Below are 21,333 nucleotides of genomic sequence, written 5' to 3'. Positions count from 1 at the left end.
CCTACTATGTTATTGACTTGTTTATTGTTTACTCCATGTGTAACTCTGTGTTGTTGTCTGTTCACACTGCTATGCTTTATCTTGGCCAGGTCGCAGTTGCAAATGAGAACTTGTTCTCAACTAGCCTACCTGGTTAAATAAAGGTGAAATTTAAAAAAAATAATAATAATAATAATAATTCACCTTCTTAGATACAGAATAGTTACTCCACCATTAACTTCATTGTTCAGAGATTTTCTTTGTCTTCAACCTTGTGTTGTGTTTCGGGGTCATGACTAGTCGTAAATCTTGGTTGCAGCACGTGGTAAACTTAGTCTGATATGTAAATTCTTAACTCACATGTTTTATAACCTAGAGTAGAAAGGGGTTCCCTTGGGCGTAGCTAGCTTGGGCGTAGCTAGTTACAAGGCAAGGTACTAAGATTTACTATGATCTCTTTTAGACAACTAAAATCACAGTCTTATCATTCTCTTTCATATGGATATTCTCTACACAACATAAAGTATGTAAACATCACATATACAGTTGAAGTCGGAAGTTTACATACACTTAGGTTGGAGTCATTAAAACTTGTTTTTCAACCACTCCACAAATTTCATGCTAAAAAACTATAGTTTTGGCAAGTCGGTTAGGACATCTACTTTGTGCATGACAAGTCATTTTTCCAACAATTGTTTACAGACAGATTATTTCACTTATATTCACTGTATCACAATTCCAGTGGGACAGATGTTTACATACAAGTTTACATACACTAAGATGACTGTGCCTTTGAACAGCAAGGAAAATTCCAGAAAATTATGTCATGGCTTTAGAAGTTTCTGTACCTGTGGATGTATTTCAAGGCCTACCTTCAAACTCAGTGTCACTTTGCTTGACATCATGGGAAAATCAAAAGAAATCAGCCAAGACCTCAGAAAAATAATTGTAGACCTCCACAAGTCTGGTTCATCCTTGGGAGCAATTTCCAAATGCCTGAAGGTACCACGTTCACCTGTACAAACAATAGTACGCAAGTATAAACGCAGCCGTCATACCGCTCAGGAAGGAGACGCGTTCTGTCTCCTAGAGATGAACATACTTTGGTGCGAAAAGTGCAAATCAATCCCAGAACAACAGCAAAGGACCTTGTGAAGATGCTGGAGGAAACAGGTACAAAAGTATCTATATCCACAGTAAAACGAGTCCTATATCGACATAACCTGAAAGGCCGCTCAGCAAGGAAGAAGCCACTGCTCCAAAACTGCCATAAAAAAGCCAGACTACGGTTTGCATCTGCACATGGGGACAAAGATCCTACTTTTTGGAGAAATGTCCTCTGGTCTGATGAAACAAAAATAGAACTGTTTGGCCATAATGACCATCGTTATGTTTGGAGGAAAAAGGGTGAGGCTTGCAAGCTGAAGAACACCATCCCAACCGTGAAGCACGGGGGTGGCAGCATCATGTTGTGGGGGTGCTTTGCTGCAGGAGGGACTGGTGCGCTTCACAAAATAGATGGCATCATGAGGTAGGACAATTATGTGGATATATTGAAGCAACATCTCAAGACATCAGTCAGGAAGTTAAAGCTTGGTCGCAAATGGGTCTTCCAAATGGACAATGACCCCAATAATACTTCCAAAGTTGTGGCAAAATGGCTTAAGGACAACAAAGTAAAAGTATTGGAGTGGCCATCGCACAGCCCTGAAAGAAGAAGTTACAGGTCTGTGAGAGCCAGAAATCTTGCTTGTTTGTAGGTGACCAAATACTTATTTTCCACCATAATTTGCAAATAAATTCATTAAAAATCCTACAATGTGATTTTCTGGATTTTATTTCTCATTTTGTCTGTCATAGTTGAAGTGTACCTATGATGAAAATTACAGGCCTCTCTCATCTTTTTAAGTGGGAGAACTTGCACAATTGGTGGCTGACTAAATACTTTTTTGCCCCTCTGTATTGTCCCAAAGTCCATTAATTTGATGTTCTGTAGGTTTTTCGGCTGTAAACTCTTCCTAAGGCACACAGACATTCCAGTCTCTCACATTAGAGAACAGAATGGTGTTGGGCTGCTGCCCTATAATTTACGATGGGCGTGAGATCATTAAAACCCCCCACCTCCATACCTCTCCCCCTCTATCTGTAGAACTGTGATGCACTGTAACCTGATCCTCACAGGCCAGTCATGACACCTCCTTTGTTTCCCGCATATCTGGCCTACCTGTTGCTTCTGGCCGAGATGACCTAAGGCAATGCCGGCGATGACAAAGAAGAGGAAGGAAAAGGAACTCCAAGCTAGGCTGAAAAGACAGGCTACATGGCCTCTTCTTCCTAGTATCCTGATGGCTAAGGTCAAATCACTGGAAAAAAAACTCTGTGATCTCAGAGCAAGGCGTCAATCGCAGAGGGACATCAGGGAATGCTGTGTCTTTGATTTTACTGAGGCGTGGCTTAGGGACAATACACTCGAATTTCTGATAAGAGTCGGGGGGGGGGTGTATGTTTCCTCATAAACAATTCCTGGTGTACCGAAGTTGAAAACATCGAGACCTCAAGTTCACCCGACCTGGAATTTCTGATGCTGAAATGCTGACCCCACTATTTGCAGATGGAAGTGTTTTTATCACGACTGTGTACTAGAGGTCGACCGATTATGATTTTTCAACGCCGATACCGATACCGATTATTGGGGGACCAAAAAAAGCCGATACCGATTAAATCGGCCAATTTTTTATTTATTCATTTATTTATTTGTAATAATGACAATTACAACAATACTGAATGAACACTTTTATTTTAACTTAATATAATACATCAATCAAATCAATTTAGCCTCAAATAAATAATGAAACATGATCAATTTGATTTAAATAATGCAAAAACAAAGTGTTGGAGAAGAAAGTAAAAGTGCAATATATGCATGTAAAAAAACGTTTAAGTTCCTTGCTCAGAACATGAGAACATATGAAAGCTGGTGGTTCCTTTTAACATGAGTTTTCAATATTCCCAGGTAAGAAGTTTTAGGTTGAGGTTATTATAGGAATTATAGGACATTTCTCTCTATACCATTTGTATTCCACATACCTTTGACTATTGGATGTTCTTATAGGCACCTCTCCTCGCCCCTACCTGGGCTCGAACCAGGAACACATCGACAACATCGAAGCATCGTTACCCATCGCTCCACAAAAGCCGTGGCCCTTGCAGAGCAAGAGGAACAACTACTCCAAGCCTCAGAGCGAGTGACATTTGAAACGCTATTAGCGTGGATCCCGCTAACTAGCTAGCCATTTCACATCGGTTACACCAGTCTAATCTCAGGAGTTGATAGGCTTGAAGTCATAAACAGCGCAATGCTTGAAGCATTGCGAAGAGCTGCTGGCAAACGCACTAAAGTGCTGTTTGAATGAAGGCTTACGAGCCTGCTGCTGCCTACCACTGCTCAGTCAGACTGCTCTATCAAATATCAAATCATAGAATTAATTATAACATAATAACACACAGAAATACAAGCCTTAGGTCATTAATATGGTCAAATCCGGAAACTATAATTTAGAAAATAAAACGTTTATTCTTTCAGTGAAATACGGAACCGTTCCGTATTTTATCTAACGGATGGCATCCATAAGTCTAAATATTCCTGTTACATTGCACAACCTTCAATGTTATGTCATAATTACGTAAAATTCTGGCAAATTAGTTCGCAACGAGCCAGGCGGCCCAAACTGTTGCATATACCCTGACTCTGCATGCAATGAACGCAAGAGAAGTGACACAATTTCCCTAGTTTAATATTGCCTGCTGACATGAATTTCTTTTAACTAAATATGCAGGTTTAAAAATATATACTTCTGTGTATTGATTTTAAGAAAGGCATTGATGTTTATGGTTAGGTACATTCGTGCAACGATTATGCTTTTTTTTCGCAAATGCGCTTTTGTTAAATCATCCCCCGTTTGGCGAAGTTGGCTGTCTTTGTTAGGAAGAAATAGTCTTCACAGTTCGCAATGAGCCAGGCGGCCCAAACTGCTGTATATACCCCGACTCTGTTGCACAGAACGCAAGAGAAGTGACACAATTTCCCTAGTTAAAAGAAATTCATGTTAGCAGGCAATATTAACTAGATATGCAGGTTTAAAAATATATACTTATGTATTGATTTTAAGAAAGGTGTTGATGTTTATGGTTAGGTACACATTGGTGCAACGACAGTCTTTTTCGTGAATGCGCTTGTTAAATCACCCGTTTGGCAAAGTAGGCTATGATTCAATGATAAATTAACAGGCACCGCATCGATTGTATGCAACCCAGGACAAGCTAGATAAACTAGTAATATCATCAACCATGTGTAGTTAACTAGTGATTATTTTAAGATTGATAGTTTTTTACAAGATACGTTTAATGCTAGCTAGCACCTTACCTTGGCTCCTTGCTGCACTCATATAACAGGTAGTCAGCCTGCCACGCAGTTTCCTCATGGAGTGCAATGTAATCGGCCATGATCGGTGTCCAAAAATGCCAATTACCGATTGTTATGAAAACTTGATATCGGCCCTAATTAATCGGCCATTCCGATTAATCGGTCGACCTCTACTTTTTTCCCAAAAAACAAGCCTGAAACTCTTTCTAAAGACTGTTGACATTTAGTGGAAGCCCTATGAACTGCAATCTGGGAGGTTTTCCCTTCATATTAAACATGACAGCCATTGGAAACAGTGGTGGGCTGAATTTTATTTTTTCTGGATGGTTTGTCCTCTGTTATTTTCCTGTCATATCAGTTCTGTTATACTCACAGACATAATTTTAACAGTTTTAGAAACTTTTGAGTGTTTTCTATCCAAATCTACCATTATATGCATATCCTAGCATCTGGGCCTGAGTAACAGGCAGTTTACTTTGGGCACGCTTTTCATCCAGACGTCAAAATACTGTCCCCTAGCCCAAAGAGGTTTTAACACAGGGTCCTCGGTCCTGTGTCGTACTCCCTGTTCACCCACGACTGCGTGAATTTGCACAACACCAACTCCATTTTCAAGTTTGCTGAGGACACCATGGTTGTAGGCCTGATAACCAACAAAGACGAGTCAGGCTATAGGGAGGAGGTAAGTGAATTGGAATTGTGGTGTCATGAAAACAACCTCTTCCTCAAAGTCAGAAAAACAAAGGAGTTGATTGTTGACTTCAGGAAGTTCCTCAGCATTCACATCACCAAGGACTTGTCATGGACCAAAACCACCACAACTCTTGTCAAGAAAACGCAACACCATCTCTACTTCCTAAGGCGGCTGAAGAAATTTGGCATGCTGCCCCGAGTCCTCTCCAAATACTACCACTGCACCATCGAGAGCGTCCTGCTCTGATTCTCCACACAAGCATCCCCTCCTTCCCCAATACACGTGTAAATATTGTACTATAAATTGTGCCTTTCTTTATTATACTTATGCTCCAATGTTTAATCTATACTACTGCCATTTACTGCATGTTCGTCTTCTTTTTTTTACTATTTCATTTTACATTTCGTTGGACGATGTTTACCATGCGTATCCCATACGACTAATGAAACTTGAAACTACTTCACCACCTACAGAGGGTCATCCTCTACAGCTTCTACAATCACTATCGTTGCCTCATCTCTATAGAGGGACATTTGACTGGTGCATCGTGGTAGGAACTGAACTGAGATCATTTACTGCACTCACATTTTTTATTGGGTACACAGTTTATAATTATTTTTGTATTACAGTATTGGACAAAACTGTATAATTGTGAATGAATGGTCATTACGGTTGTGATACTCTGTTGTTGTGCATTGCGCTTGGAACATACAGTTGCAAGAAAAAGTATGTGAACCCTTTGGAATTACTTGGATTTCTACATAAATTGGTCACAACAATAGACAAACACAGTGTGCTTAAACTAATAACATACAAATTATTGTATTTTCCTTGTCTATATTGAATACATAATTTAAACATTCACAGTGTAGGCTGGAAAATATATGTGAACCCCTAGGCTTATGACTTCTCCAAAAGCTAATTAGAGTCAGGACTCAGCTAACCTGGAGTCCAATCAATGAGACGAGATTGGAGATGTTGGTTAGAGCTGCCCTGCAATATAAAAAACACTCACAAAATTTGAGTTTGCTATTCACATGAAGCATTGCCTGATGTGAACCATGCCTCGAACAAAAGAGATCTCAGAAGAACTAAGATTAAGAATTGTTGACTTACATAAAGCTGGAAAGGGTTTACAAAGTATCTCTAAAAGCCTTGATGTTCATCAGTCCACGGTAAGACAAATTGTCTATAAATGGAGATAGTTCAGCACTGTTGCTACTCTCCCTAGGAGTGGCCGTTCTGCAAAGATGACTGCAAGAGCACAGTGCAGAATGCTCAATGAGGTGTGTCAGCTAAAGACTTACAGAAATTTCTGGAACATGCTAACATCTCTGTTGACGAGTCTACGATAAGTAAAACACTAAACAAGAATGGTGTTCATGGGAGGTCACCATGGAAGAAGCCACTGCTGTCCAAAAAAAAACATTTCTGCACGTCTGAAGTTCGCAAAAGAACACCTGGATGTTCCAAAATATTCTGTGGACAAATTAAACTAAAGTTGAGTTTAACTATGTGTGGAGAAAAAAAGGCATAGCACACCAACATCAAAAACTCATCCCAACTGTAAAATATGGTGGAGGGAGCATCATGGTTTGGAGATGCTTTGCGGCCTCAGGGCCTGGACAGCTTGCTCTCATCAACGGAAAAATGAATTTCCATGTTTATCAAAACATTTACCAGGAGAATGTAAGGCTATCTATCTGCCAATTGAAGCTCAACAAAAATTGGGTGGTGCAACAGAACAACGACATAAAACACAGAAGCAAATCAACAACAGAATGGTTTCAACAGAATAAAATACGAAAATATGAGTTACAGACGGAATTCTAAATGGATAAAAAAAAATAACAATCTCAGCCATCTACAATCAATACCACATAATGACAAACGGATAGATTTTCAAGCCAATTTAAGTCAAAACATAACTAGGCAGCTCAGGAACATCCAATGTCGTCTTGGTAAGTAACTCCATTGTATATTTGGCCTTGTGTTTTAGGTTATTTTTTTGCTGAATGGTGCATTTGTCTCCCAGAGTCTGTTGGAAACCAGTTTTTCCTATAGGATTTTGCCTGAGTTTAGCTCTATTCTGTTTATTTTTACCCTAAAAAACTCCCTAGTCCTTGCCAATGACAAGCATGCCCATAACATGATGTAGCCGCCACCATGCTTGACAAAATGAAGAGTGGTACTCAGTGATGTGTTGTGTTGGATTTGCCCCAAACATAACACGTTGTATTAAGGACAAAAAGTTGTATTACTTTAGTGCCAAACAGGATGCATGTTTTGGAATATTTTTTATTATATACAGGCTTCCTTCTTTTCACTGTCATTTAGGTTAGTATTGTAGAGTAACTACAATGTTGTTGATCCATCCTCAGTTTTCTCCTATCACAGCCATTCAACTCTGTAACTGTTTTAAAGTCACCATTGGCCTCATGTTGAAATCCCGGAGCGGTTTTGTTCCTCTCTAGCCACTGAGTTAGTAAGGAAGCCTGTATCTTTGTAGCGACTGGATGTATTGATACACCATCCAAAGTGTAATTAATAACTTCAACATGCTTAAAGGGATATTCAATGAACACTTTTTTTTACCCATCTACCAATAGGTGATCTTCTTTGTGGCATTAGAAAACCTCCCTGGTCTTTGCGGTTGAATCTGTGTTTGAAATTCACTGCTCGACTGAGGGACCTTACAAAAAATTGTATGTGTGGGGTACTGAGATGAGGTAGTCATTTAAAAAATCATGTTAAACACTATTATTGCACACAGAGTGAGTCCATGCAACTTATGTGACTTGTTAAGCAATTTTTTACTCCTGAACGTATTTAGGCTTGCCAAAACAAAGGGGCTTGCCATAACACTTATTGACTCAGACATTTCAGCCTTTCATTTTATATTAATTTATAAAAAATAAAATCAACATAATTCCACTTTGACATTATGGGGTATGGTGTGTAGGCCAGTGACACAAAATCTCAATTTAATCCATATGAAATGCAGTCTGTACCACAACAAAATGTGGAAAAAGTCAAGGGGTGTGAATATTTTCTGAAGGCACTCTAACCTGTAACACTGGGGTAAAGTGATTTGTTCTTGCAATTTGTAGTCTATGACATTTCAGATGTACATATGATAATTTTTCACGAAGTAGTTTGGATGTAGTGAACAATTCTTTTCAAAGTAACTTTAATTATGTAAATGATATATTTGTTTAGCTTTAGTGCAGCTTTATAACTTCTTCCAGTGTGAAATAGTTGCTAGGTTGGTAAACTTTATTTTCAGAGTAGCTTCCCCAACACTGTTTCTTGTCTTGTGTATTTGTGTCTAGTCACCTAATCATCTAACCTTGCTGTAGGAAGCAGTGACCTTAAACCTAAACTGGATGTACAGTGGGCACGGTGATATCATACCTCCTGTCCCAGGGCTATTGAGCTGTTTTGGTCAGCTCCAAACTATAAAAAGAGCCTACCCTTGATTTCCCGGCAGCACTGCTTGATTACCATTGTCTCCGGCCAGCTGTAAAGAATACCTACAAAAATGCACATTATCTACTCTCTCAGGCGTGTCGGATTTCCTCCCGCTACAAATTACCCTTATTAATTATGGATCAGCTCTAAGAGCCCTCTCTCTCTCTAGCATTCCACCGGAGGACATTTTACAGGAGTGTTTTTTTGTCAGGTCTTAGACTTTGTGTAGTTTTGTGCCTTAATGGACACTGGAATGATACAATCAGTCATTAATGTACGAAATAGTAGAAACCAAAAGATGAAGGTCAGGGGAAAAAAATACATCCTTGACCATGGATTAACGACATCTACTCCTATTTCACACATGCCCCAAAAGTGATTTTTTTCACTACTAATGGACCAAAAATGTGAATCTATTTTTAAGGATTAGGATATCAAGTGCAAAACTATCTTGCTTTGCCAGATATACCTCTTGGTGGCAGTGTAGACTCAGTCAGTCACAATGCTTAGCCTTCCTTTAATTTCTCTCCTACAATACACTCCACTTCTCTCTCTTCACCCCCTCTTTCAAATGACAGGCCGCTCACTTATCATTTACTAACCATGATGAGCATACAGTGAAGAGCCTTCAGCGAGAGGAAATAGCTGAGGAACAGGTCCAAACAGCCACTGGTGTTTACTGTTTCTGCTGGTCACATTTGGTTTATATTCCAGAGACTGCCTCTCTTCCCTCCACATAACTTAATTCCCCTTGGTTTTTACATCTTTTTGCACTTACAGCTGCTTGTGGAACTTTTAGAGACCAAATGTATTCCTCAACGTGACCTCTTCAGCATATCCACCTACTCCCCCAACTAAGCGCTTGAAAAGAAACATCCCTGAAAGTGTTGGTGAAAAATTACAAAATCATTCACAAAAAATTGTCTATGATGCTAATATAGAATCCAAGCAGACTGTTATGAATAAAAGTAAGATAGAACAGAATAAAAAACAAAGAACACTTAAGTTGTTAAGTTGATTCAGATAATCAACTTAACACCTTTTCTCACAGTGTGGGATAAAAATGATTTGACGTACGCCGGAATCCACTGAAAACATTTTTTTGAATAAGGCCCTTGATGTTGATTTGTATCAGTAGCTAGGGCTAAGAAGCATATTGAATACATTTGTTTTTTGTGTTGCGAAAACAATACCAGACCAAAACACTAGAATTATGAATATCTTAGCTTCTGTGGCTATAGAAGATTGCATTGTTTGATCTTTGTAACTGACATACATTATGATTGTGATTTTTTATTTCTTTGTATTTTTGGGCCCAGTTCTTGGAGCAGTGGTACATGACCCCCAAACAATAAATCTGAGTCCGCACAGGAGAACTTTCTGGACTAAGGGCAAAGTATTTGCAGAATTCCAGAGTGTAAACAATACATCTGTGTCGGCACAGGAGAACTTTCCAGACTAAGGTCAAAGTATTTGTCAGTGTCAATCTTACTTGTGTCAATCTTACCTGTCTGTAAATGTAAGCAGAGTTTGCTGGACCAGATCGCCTGAAAACGCAGGTTGCCTGACAACTCGGTAGATCAGAGGCTGGCAACTGGAGCAGAGAGGATTGTGGGGGCCAGAAGTGAACAGGATAGCATCAATCTCCATCTTCTCATCAAAGGTGCTCAGTTTGACAGCTGTCACCCTTTTTTCGGTGTGCACACGTAGAGTGAGGGGCACATCACAGAAGACGTGCTGTGGACCCATGTCAAGAGACTCGTCTGTGTCTGTTATTAGCTCGATGTTGGCGATCGCCTGGTCATCTGTAGAGACAACATGGTGGACAATAATCACCTGTATTATCAAGCAGTTCCAGAGTAAAATGCATATGCTTATCCCTTTATTTATTCATAAACACCTAGAAAAAATACTTGGTGTGACTTGACATTACCTGCTAAGATGAACAGCCAAAGAATTATGATTCAGGTAGACACAATGCGTGTATTGTATTGTGGAGAGTTTCAATAATTGCTAAATGTATGCTGTTTTCACCCCATGTTCAAGAATGGCCTTTTTCCCTTCACTCAGATTACAACCTCCCACTTTCGGTTATTTGAAAATGAAAACATCTCCAAAATATCGCTATTTTTAAAACAAGCAATAGAAAGCTGGTTGCAATTTCAGTTTAATCCACCAGAAAATACAAAAGGAATATTAGAATAAATATTATGGTTATACTCAAATATATTAATTTATTTAAAAAAAATAGGAATGCACGATATATCGGTGAACATATCGGAATCGGACAATATTAGCTAAAAATGCCAACATCGGTATCGGCCCGATGTCTAGTTTAATGCCGATGTGCAAAGACGATGTCAAAGCTGACGTGCATACCTATATAACGTAGGTACATGACGTAATGACGCCACGTAAAATTTGTGCTACATGTGCAACACAGCATTTCTAACCTAGCCCACAATGTCTGCTGTGTAGATCGAGCAGTCAACAAGTCGAGCAGTTATTTGAAAGAGTTAGAACATTTCAGCGAGACAACTCAAAGGTGAAATCCATTAACGCCAAGATAATGGAATCCATTGCTCTTGACAATCAACCGTTCTCTGTCATGGGTGATGTTGGCTTTCGCGACTGGTCGAGCACACTACCAAGTGCGCTATTTTTCAGATGTTGCCCTACCGGAGTTACAAAGTAATAGCGTCACTGCAATTAGCTTCACGGCATACTATGGAACGCCATTTAGGTCTTTGCGTGTCAAAGAAGATACACATCAAATAACACTATTTGACAATAACACTACTTGACGGGTTAAATAAGCTTATAATTTGACACATCAAATAACACAGTTCTATTATAGAATGTTGTGTTTTCTGAATTTGCACATGCAAGCCAAGTGCCACCACCACTATCAGTAGCACTGTCAAAGCTGTACAAAAAAAGTCTGCAAACAAGCAAACACCGGCCATGAACGATGTGTTTACAATACCGCGTTGGTAATAAAGCATTATTTGTTCGACCGCAACTTCTGGGGTAGCTAGCTAGCTTTAGCTTGGTACCTAGCTAGCACCAATACAACCAGCCTGAAAACAATGACCAGTAGAAATTGCAGTCATTTTCATTATTCTTAGCAATGATTAAGGAATCCGTGTGAATAAGTATTAGCTAGGTAGCCAGTTGTTGTTCGCCTATTGAAATTGAACTTCAGTTCATGAAAATAAATATCTAGCCAGCTACTTAACCCTGTTGCCCAAAGCTAACAGGCTTAGGCTTGACCGGACTGGGTTATGTGTTGTGAAGCTAGCCACAATAAGGATGACACCCACAGTACACAACTGTGAAGAATTAACGCAAATATTAGCGTTGTAGCTCTTATCGTGGGACTGTGACTGTGTCACCCCCCCCAATCAGCCTATTGTATGTATTGTGTGTATTGACATTCATATTGCACTGTGCAGCTTTACCTAAGGATTGGGGATCAATTAAATGGGGTATCAGTCTATTCAATACCCAATATATTTTTTCCCAACATCCTCCTCAGAGTTATCAGACTCCAAAACATCCACGCAGTATTGTTTTTCCTCTGGAATAGTGTTCAATACACAGAGTAGGTTGACAATAGATGTGGCTCAATTCAGTTGTTTCACATGATCTATTCAATGATGGCATAATTCTACTATTTGTATTCATTCGCATCACTGTCAAGGACATACTTTTATTTTGAAGGCTAACCAAATAGTGTTATTTGACGTGTATCTGTTTTGACATGCAAATACCCAAACGGCGTTCCATAGAAATCCAGGTTGAGAATGAAACAACTGAACGAATGAACAACGAAACAGCAAAGCAAAGTGAAAGAAATAGGTTTTGATTATGTTTTACTGGTAATGGGGATATACGTAAATGCCAACAAAATAACTTGTTGGTCAGTGTGGTGTGTGTGTGTGTAACCTTTATTTAACTAGGCAAGTCAGTTAAAAACAAATTATTATTTGCTGCCTAGAAGGCCAGCATCACGGAGTCGCCTCTTCACTGTTGACATTGAGACTGGTGTTTTGCGGGTACAATTTAATGAAGCTACCAGTTGAGGACTTGTGAGGCGTCTGTTTCTCAAACAAAACACTCTAATGTACTTGTCCTCTTGCTCAGTTGTGCATCGGGGCCTCCCACTCTTCTTTCTATTCTGGTTAGAGCCAGTTTGCGCTGTTCTGTGAAGGGAGTAGTACACAATTTCTCACATGGAATAGCCTTCATTTCTCAGAACAAGAATAGACTGAAGAGTTTCAGAAGGTTCTTAGTTTCTGTCCATTTTGAGCCTGTAATCGAACCAACAAACGCTGATGCTCCAGATACTCAACTAGTCTAAAGAAGGCTAGTTTTATTGCTTCTTTAATCAGGACAATAGTTTTCAGCTGTGCTAACATAATTGCAAAATAGTTTTCTAATGATAAATTAGGCTTTTAAAATGATAAACTTGGATTAGCTAACACAACGTGCCATTGGAACACAGGAGTGATGGTTGCTGATAATGGGCCTCTGTACGCCTATGTAGATATTCCATAAAAAAATCTGCCGTTTCCAGCTACAATAGTCATTTACATTAACATTAACAATGTCTACACTGTATTTCTGATCAATTTGACGTTATTTTAATGGACAAAAAATGTGCTTATCTTTCAAAAACAAGGACATTTCTAAGTGACCTAAACTTTTGAACGGTAGTGTATGTAGCTTGTTTTTGTCCCAGGTTCAGGAATGGCCACCGTGAATCCCACCGTGAAGTATGGAGGAGGTGTGATGGTATGGGGGTGCTTTGCTGGTGAGATTGTCAGTGATTTATTTAGAATCCAAGTCACACTTAACCAGCATGGATACCACAGCATTCTGCAGCAAAATACCATCCGCTTAGTGGGACTATTATTTGTTTTTCAACAGGACAATGACCCCAAACAAAGGGCTATTTGACCAAGAAAGAGAGTGATGGTGCTGCATCAGATGACCTGGCCTCCACAATTACCCAACATCAACTGAATTGAGATGGTTTGGGATGAGTTGAACCGCAGAGTGAAGGAAAAGCAGCCAACAAGTGCTCAGCATATGTGGGAACTCCTTCAAGACTTTTGGAAAAGCATTCCTCATGAAGCTGGTTGAGAGAATGCCAAGAGTGTGCAAAGCTGTCATCAAGGCAAAGGGTGGCTACTTTCAACAATCTAAAATCTAAAATATATTTTGATTTGTTTAACCATTTTTGGGTTACTACATGATTTCATATGTGTTATTTCATAGGTCTGATATCTTCACTATTATTCTACAACGTAGAAAATAGTAAAAATAAATAAAAACCCTTGAATGAGTAGGTGTGTTCAAAGTTTTGATAAATATATATATATATATATATATATATATATATATATATATATATATATATATATATATATATGCTGTTGGAGACCACTAGAATGAACCCGGGACCCACCGGCTGAGACGTATGTGACCCACACAGTGAGGCTGTCAGGGACCACAGGGTGGAGGAAGCGCAGCATCAGGACGCAGCCCTCGGTTTCAGGGCAGGGAGACGTCACATTGGCATCATACAGGCTGAGCTCTGGACTCCAGGCCTGTAGGCTGGGCTCACATGGCTGGTATACATCTGGAGGGCCTGTAAACACACACACACACATCTTGTTTTACAATATAATATAAATAAATAAATATGCCTTTTGGGATGCAACTAAAAAAAGGGCACAGTTACAACTGATCTAGCAGATCAACCCAGTATCACAGATTATTGTGAAATAGACACAAATTGCTTATTGGAAATTTGTGAGAGGCACATGAAAAAGCAGTACACATTTTTGTATACAATGCATTTCAATCAAAGATTGAAGACAGAAACGATAGGAGGGAGGTTGGTCAGGGAGGACAGCTGGGCGTATAACGCGACCGTCTAGCAACCCAAATGTTGTGTGTTCGGATCACGTCATGGACTTCTAATTAGCAACTTTGTAACAACTTACTACTTTTTAACAAATTAGCTAGAATGCTAGCTAACCCTAACCCTAACCGTAACCCTTTAATTACTTAGCTAGCATGTTACCTAACCTTAACCCCTAGCTTACAGTAGCTAATGTTAGCCACCTAGCTAACGTTAGCCACAACAAATTGGAATTCATGTAATCTTCATGAATGTGTTATGAAAGAAGAAAATTGTGTAATACACACAAAATGTGTTGTGAAGATGCATTTTAAATGTAACCTTTATTTAACTAGGCAAGTCAGTTAAACCTCTCTGGGATCGTTCGGGATGCTAGCGTCCCACCTAGCCAACAGCCAGTGAAATTGCAGGGCGCCAAATTCAAACAACAGAAATCTCATAATTAAAATTCCTCAAACATACAAGTATTATACACCATTTTAAAGATAAACTTCTTGTTAATCCAGCCACAGTGTCCGATTTCAAAAAGGCTTTACAGCGAAAGCACACCATGCGATTATGTTAGGTCAGCGCCTAGCCACAGAAAACCATACAGCCATTTTCCAAAGAAGGAGAGGTGTCACAAAAGTCAGAAATAGCGTTAAAATGAATCACTAACCTTTGATGATCTTCACCGGATGGCACTCCCAGGACTCCATGTTAGACAATACATGTGTGTTTGGTTCGATAAAGTTCATCTTTATGTCCAAAAACCTAATTTGAAATTGCCGCGTTATGTTCAGAAATGCATTGTCTCAAACAAAACATCCGGTGAAAATGCAGAGAGCCACATCAAATTACAGAAATACTCATCATAAACATTGATGAAAGATACAAGTGTTATACATAGGATTAAAGATATACTTCTTGTTAATCCAGCCACTGTGTCCGATTTCAAAAAGGCTTTACGGCGAAAGAACACCATGCGATTATGTTAGGTCAACGCCTAGCCACAGAAAACCATACAGCCATTTTCCAACCAAGGAGAGGTGTCACAAAAGTCAGAAATAGCTGACCCCATAGACACAGGATATTGGATAGGCGATCACTTAAAAAAACTACAAACCTCAGATTTCCCACTTCCTGGTTGGATTTTTCTCAGGTTTTTGCCTGCCATAAGACCTGTTATACTCACAGACATTATTTTAACAGTTTTGGAAAATTCTGAGTGTTTTCTATCCAAATCTACTAATTATATGCATATTCTAGCTTCTGGGCCTGAGAAACAGGCAGTTTACTCTGGGCACGCTTTTCATCCAAACTTCCCAATGCTGCCCCCTATCCCAATTAAGAACAAAAAACAACTGTCCAGTGAAAACCTCACTTTTAAAAGTTCATATTTTGTTAACTCATACCCAGATAATGTTTTTGACTAGTCCTATAATCATATTTGTGGCCAAAGCATAAATTGGAGAATTTAAATTTAAATTTAAACAACCCCAAACTTCTATCTCAAACAGACCGTTTCAAAAATGCTTGCTATTTCCTCATAGAGGATGAAGTCATCCTCCTGAGGAGGATGAACTGGCCAATCAGCGGTCTACTCGCATGAATATTTTTAATGACCGGTATATGCCCACACCATTCTGTTGTTGGGGTATGCAGATACTATTCCAACACAGAAAAGCTGCTTTTTAACATACTTAATTACCATTGTTTGGAAGGAAAACTATTTCACTCATATTGTAATTAATTATAGGCCATATTTTATAAAAATCTGTAAACACTGGACTGTTACCGTTAACTGATGACATACAACTTACCTGCCCAACCACAGAGGTAAAATGCAGCAAGGTTATTAATTGGTTTAAAAGGTAGGCACTTTACATTCATCAGCAGTTGCTACATCCATTTTTGTACATATAAATCAATTATATGTACCCATTGATTTTTTGAAGAATATAACTTCAACTGCCGTACCCCATCAGAACCCAAAATAGAACCTTTTTTACTCCAATGTTTATAAACAAAGTAAATGGGAAAAAAATACTATATAGCCTAACAAAACACGGTTCAAACTATAATGCTGATATCATGGATGATCGGTCCTTGCATCCACAGCTCTAAGCATTTGAGAGTAGTTACAGTTTTTCCAGCCCCATCCATCAGCTTTTTACCGAAACAGGTAGTACACTTAATTGTTTCTACTGCTGATTGACACTTTAAGTAGTGTACTATCTCTCAGTTTGTTTTATGATTCCGAATCACTAAAAAACCATTACTGTACTATTATTAAAGAAGAGGGCTCCTGGAGAGTACCAGTGATGTTCTGAGGAACATCACTGGAGAGAGCTTGGGAAAATCACACAACCTGGCTGTGGACTGGACTGGTCTTCTCCAAGCCACCCTCTAAAACACAACATACCCAGGTGCAATTTCGCACAGGAAAGAAATCCATGCCTTAACAATGTATAAAGCATGTTCATTTCCTCTGTGGTACAAATGGGAAAAGTAGCAGGTAGTATGTCTCAGCAGAGCACTTAACTAAACTGTTGGATGGTGAGAGGGACAGAGCCTGCAGCGGTAGCCCCAGCCAGCTAATGCCTGAACATCCACAGCTTCCACAGCTTCTGCTATTTGCACCCAATGTGGCTCCTTCACATGTGTGGATTTTTTCAGGGTAAACATCAGCACGCCAAGTCAAACCATAAAACTAAATTGGTCAGATAAACAGAGAAAGGCCTCAACACAGGGCCAGATTAATCGTTGTATCAGATGTGGCAAACGGCTCCCACAGGAAAGCCTAGTGCTTCAAGATCTTAGTGTATCATCCTTCCTGCTTTCAGCAACTTAACAATGCCACTACTTTTCCCTTTCTCAAGTATAAATAGACTCCCCAGGTTTGGAAATGCATGCTTGGGTTTCAGTGGAGGAACACATCAAAGGGAAGATCTGTTTCTGTGAAAAGAATGAGGTATACAGTATGTTGTATGCATTTTTTATTAATTCAGTCAATGTTTAAAACTTAACTAAATCAATTTAGAGGCCTAACAGTTTAATTAATTTGTAAAAGGGTAACAATGGTACTGGGGTGGAACTGGGGTGACTTGTTTTCATATAGGCTGCGATCTAATGCAAGGTGCGTTGTAGCGAAGTGCACTATTTTAATGGCAATTTACACTTGAACCAACATGTGCAGCGTTTACCATGAATACGATCTTTGCAAACATCTTTGAAAATGCCTTTAAAAAAACTGCAAAAAAATGGTCAGATGTATAGTGATTGCATTTAATCCCGCCCTAATCAACCTTAACTTGTTTTCCTGTTAAACCTAGAATCTGCAGTTAAAACAAAAGCAAAACGGACACCCGCCTCTGTTTTTGTAAAAAGCTGAGGTATGAGCCTTGAGAAATGTAACCACTCTCAAATTCAGAGTCAGAGCTATAGATGCAAGGACTGACCATTCATGTTATCAAAATTATCGTTTTAACCATGTTTTGAGGTTATAAAGTGTTTGTTTACATTTACGTTGTTTACAAACATTGGAGTATTATATTTTGGGTTCTGATGGGGTACAACAGTGGAACTAAGCTTATGAGGCATTTATAAGTTATATTCTTCAATAATCAATGGGTAAATATAATACATTTATTTATGTCCAAAAATGGATGTAGCAACTGCAGATTTCCCCTTTAAGGGAAAGGAACACAGCCACCTCGCTCTCCAACCAATTTCCATTTCCCTTTTAGTCATGTAGCAGACGCTTTTATCCAGAGTGACTTACAGTAATGTGTGCATACATATTCATATTTTTCATATGTATCATTTAGGGGCAAATTCATTGAAGAGGAAATTCAGCAACTCTTAGAGGAACGTTGAAATTGAAAAAAGTGCTTCTTTATTGTTAAACATAAAACCAACGTATTCCGTAAAAAGTTTTACAGACTGAGAAATATTTTTTTTCAAAATGGCCTCCAATGGGTTCAGGGACCAATCACATGGGAATACAAAACATAATTTCATTTGTCAATGAGTTGCATTTATTTTCTTCTTTGCAACTCATTTACCAATCACATAATGTTTTGTTTTGTATTCCCATTGTGATTGGTCCCTGAACCCATTTGAAATATACAAAAGCCTCCTTTATTTTTAAATCTGTAAAACTCTTGATTTCCTGTTCTAAATTAAGTTCTCAAGACCCACGAGTGAACACCTGGCTTACACATGGACAAGCAGGTAAGATGACTCTCTTCCCCCCCATAAATTTCACTACAGTATACAACAAAAGCCAACAGACTGTGTCTCTCCCCAGAACTGTGGATTCCACTCTCCTCTCCTGGACAATGCTGTAATTGTCTTTATCGTCATTAAAGTAAAGCATGGGAGAATAATCACCACCTCCTCTTTTTTTTTCAAAGCACAAATTCCATCTGAGGATTTCCACATATTTGGGTGGAATTTCTAAAACGTTTTATAAACGTCATGTCAAAAGACTGCGCTTCTCCACACTCAAATAATCTTGATTGGAATAATAAGGAACATCTGTTACATGAAGCATAAAGATTCAAAGCACTACAGGATACACAGTTTTTATGACAGTTCAATGTTGGACGGCACCCAACATTACCAAACATTGACATTGCCAAGCACCCTGTTTTTCTTATGGCCAAAACAAGAGAAGCTCTTTAGCCTGGCAACAATTATTTTATGATTTTCTTATTTTTCTTCCATACAGTCTTTATCCCTGCACGCACCTTACCCACAGGAGAATAAGGGATCCTCCTTGCAGAAAGGTAGAACTTAAACTGTAAGTAACTGAATGTTTTGTGTGTGTTCAGAATGGACATAATAACACACTAAAATCAATGAGATTAAAATAAATAAATACTCATCAGATGATGAGTATGTGCTCACTTTACTATGTTTTTGCAGTGTCAGAGACATGTCACTGAGTGTGCAATGTAACTCGGCCTTGAGACTACTATCCTAGACTAGACTGGCTACTAGTGGCTAATGGAATTGTCATAATATAAATATTTTATGCCATTTAGCAGACGCTTTTATCCAAACCTATTTACAGTTGTGCATGCATGCATTTTAGTATAGGTGGTCCCAGTGGGAATTGAACCCACAACCCTGACGTTACAACTGGCATGCTGTACTAACTAAGCCACACAGGCCCATGTGTGGCAAAAGAGAAATACTGACCAATAGCCTCTTCAGGTGTCCAGTATCCGGAGGAGTCACAGACCCGGGGCGAGGTGGCCTCATAGGCATACTGATGGAACACACCGTCTGCCTCACAGTCCCTGCAGTTTACACTATCCACTGTAGGGGAACTGTTAAGAGAGGTGCTCAGATGTAAGTATCAGAAAATCTTTGAAAATATCATTATCATTCATGAATATCTGTGTTTGTATCCCAAATGGCACCATATTCCCTTTATAGTGCACTACAGGCTCTCTATGGGCCCGTGGTCAAAAGTAGTGCACTATATGGGGAATAGGGTGTCATTTGGGATACATGTTATCTCATTCCTGCTGATATGAGGAAAAACTTTAGCTACACACTTATTCTACCTTTGATGAAGTGGCCCCCTTACAGGTGGCAGCCAATGAATGGACACCGAGTCTGAGCTCTGTCGAATCACCATGGGCTTGAGAGGGATGGGGGAGGGCCTTCTGTTGTTCAGCCAGTTCTCGTAGACTAGATCCATATAACAATGCATCCGAGCCACTTGATTTGGTGTGAAATGGTTGGTGCAGTTATCATCTGAGGAGAAGAAGTGAAAGTAGAGTTAATGTTCCCAGCGGAAATCATCAAACGGCGTCAGAATTCTTGTGCTTACGTACTCCCTTAAAAATGAGTGTGCTTGTGTACTCCCTTAAAAGACCTTCTCTTGAAAAAAAAAGCAGCAATGTTACTGTTTGTCCATTTCAGTGGCGACCCATCATACAATGTGATTTTCAGGATTTTTGTTTTAGATTCCGTCTCTCACAGTTGATGTGTACCTATGATAAAAATTACAGACCTCTACATGCTTTGTAAGTAGGAAAACCTGCAAAATCGGCAGTGTATCAAATACTTGTTCTCCCCACTGTATATCTATCATTGAGTTAATAAAGCAGCATACTAACATGTTCTCTTTTTTGTTTTCTTGAGTAAGGCAGCTCTAAAATGCAGGTGTTTAAGCCTAGCTCAGTGCTTTCATTAAGCCTAGCTCAGTGCTTTTTTTTGCACCGTGATTGGCTCAGTGTTCTATCACTCATGGGGACACTACGTCACAGCCAAGTCTAAGGGTAGACCTAGAAAATTCTAGCCCCATGGGTGCTGCCATAGAATTACATAAGAAGTGCCCATCCAAGAAGGCTCAAGGTCACTGGCCACAGACAAAATGACATCAAATCACGTTATATGTACAGTAGGTTTGATTGGACTGATCATGTCAACAGAGCTGTCATCATCATGAATCAAGTCGACAATCTACTGGCAAATCCATTTTAAATCCAAGTCCTATGAAGAGAAATAATGAGAAATTATAGATAAAACGTATCGGTGCTCATCGGCCATTGGACATAAACATTGCAGAACAAGTTGGAAATCGCAAATTCAACAATGATTGGTTTGGAAGGAAACAGTGACAGTGGCTGTGTGGTCCCAAATCTGGGATTAACGGGCTCTTTTCCAAGTTTAAAATGATATATAGTCAACATTGGCCATGCTGTCAATGAAGCATGATTTGTGCCGCGCTCAAAACAACTTAACTCGGAACTGCGAAAACTTGACTTCAGTAAGTTCAAGGCAAAATATGTTTTGAAAGGTCATCCAACTCGGAATTGTAAATCCGGCCTCTTT

The 21,333-nt window shown here is 39.2% G+C and overlaps 1 protein-coding gene across 1 annotated transcript in view; it reads right to left on the bottom strand.

The window, feature by feature from the left end:
- The window catches only part of LOC139550799 (pappalysin-2-like), an 80,805-nt gene that overhangs the window by 41,650 nt on the left and 17,822 nt on the right, over positions 1 to 21,333 (bottom strand). The window contains exons 6-9 of the mRNA XM_071361960.1: positions 20,058 to 20,250; positions 19,687 to 19,817; positions 14,041 to 14,223; positions 10,075 to 10,372 (exon numbers count right to left, since the gene is read on the bottom strand). Coding sequence (XP_071218061.1) covers positions 10,075 to 10,372; positions 14,041 to 14,223; positions 19,687 to 19,817; positions 20,058 to 20,250 — 805 coding nt within the window. The remainder of the gene's footprint in view (positions 1 to 10,074; positions 10,373 to 14,040; positions 14,224 to 19,686; positions 19,818 to 20,057; positions 20,251 to 21,333) is intronic.

This window comes from Salvelinus alpinus, chromosome 23 (genome assembly GCF_045679555.1).
Source record: "Salvelinus alpinus chromosome 23, SLU_Salpinus.1, whole genome shotgun sequence".
Lineage (NCBI taxonomy): Eukaryota > Metazoa > Chordata > Actinopteri > Salmoniformes > Salmonidae > Salvelinus > Salvelinus alpinus.
The sequence above is the reverse complement of the archived record's forward strand: the minus strand, read 5'-3'. Positions and strand labels throughout refer to the sequence as shown.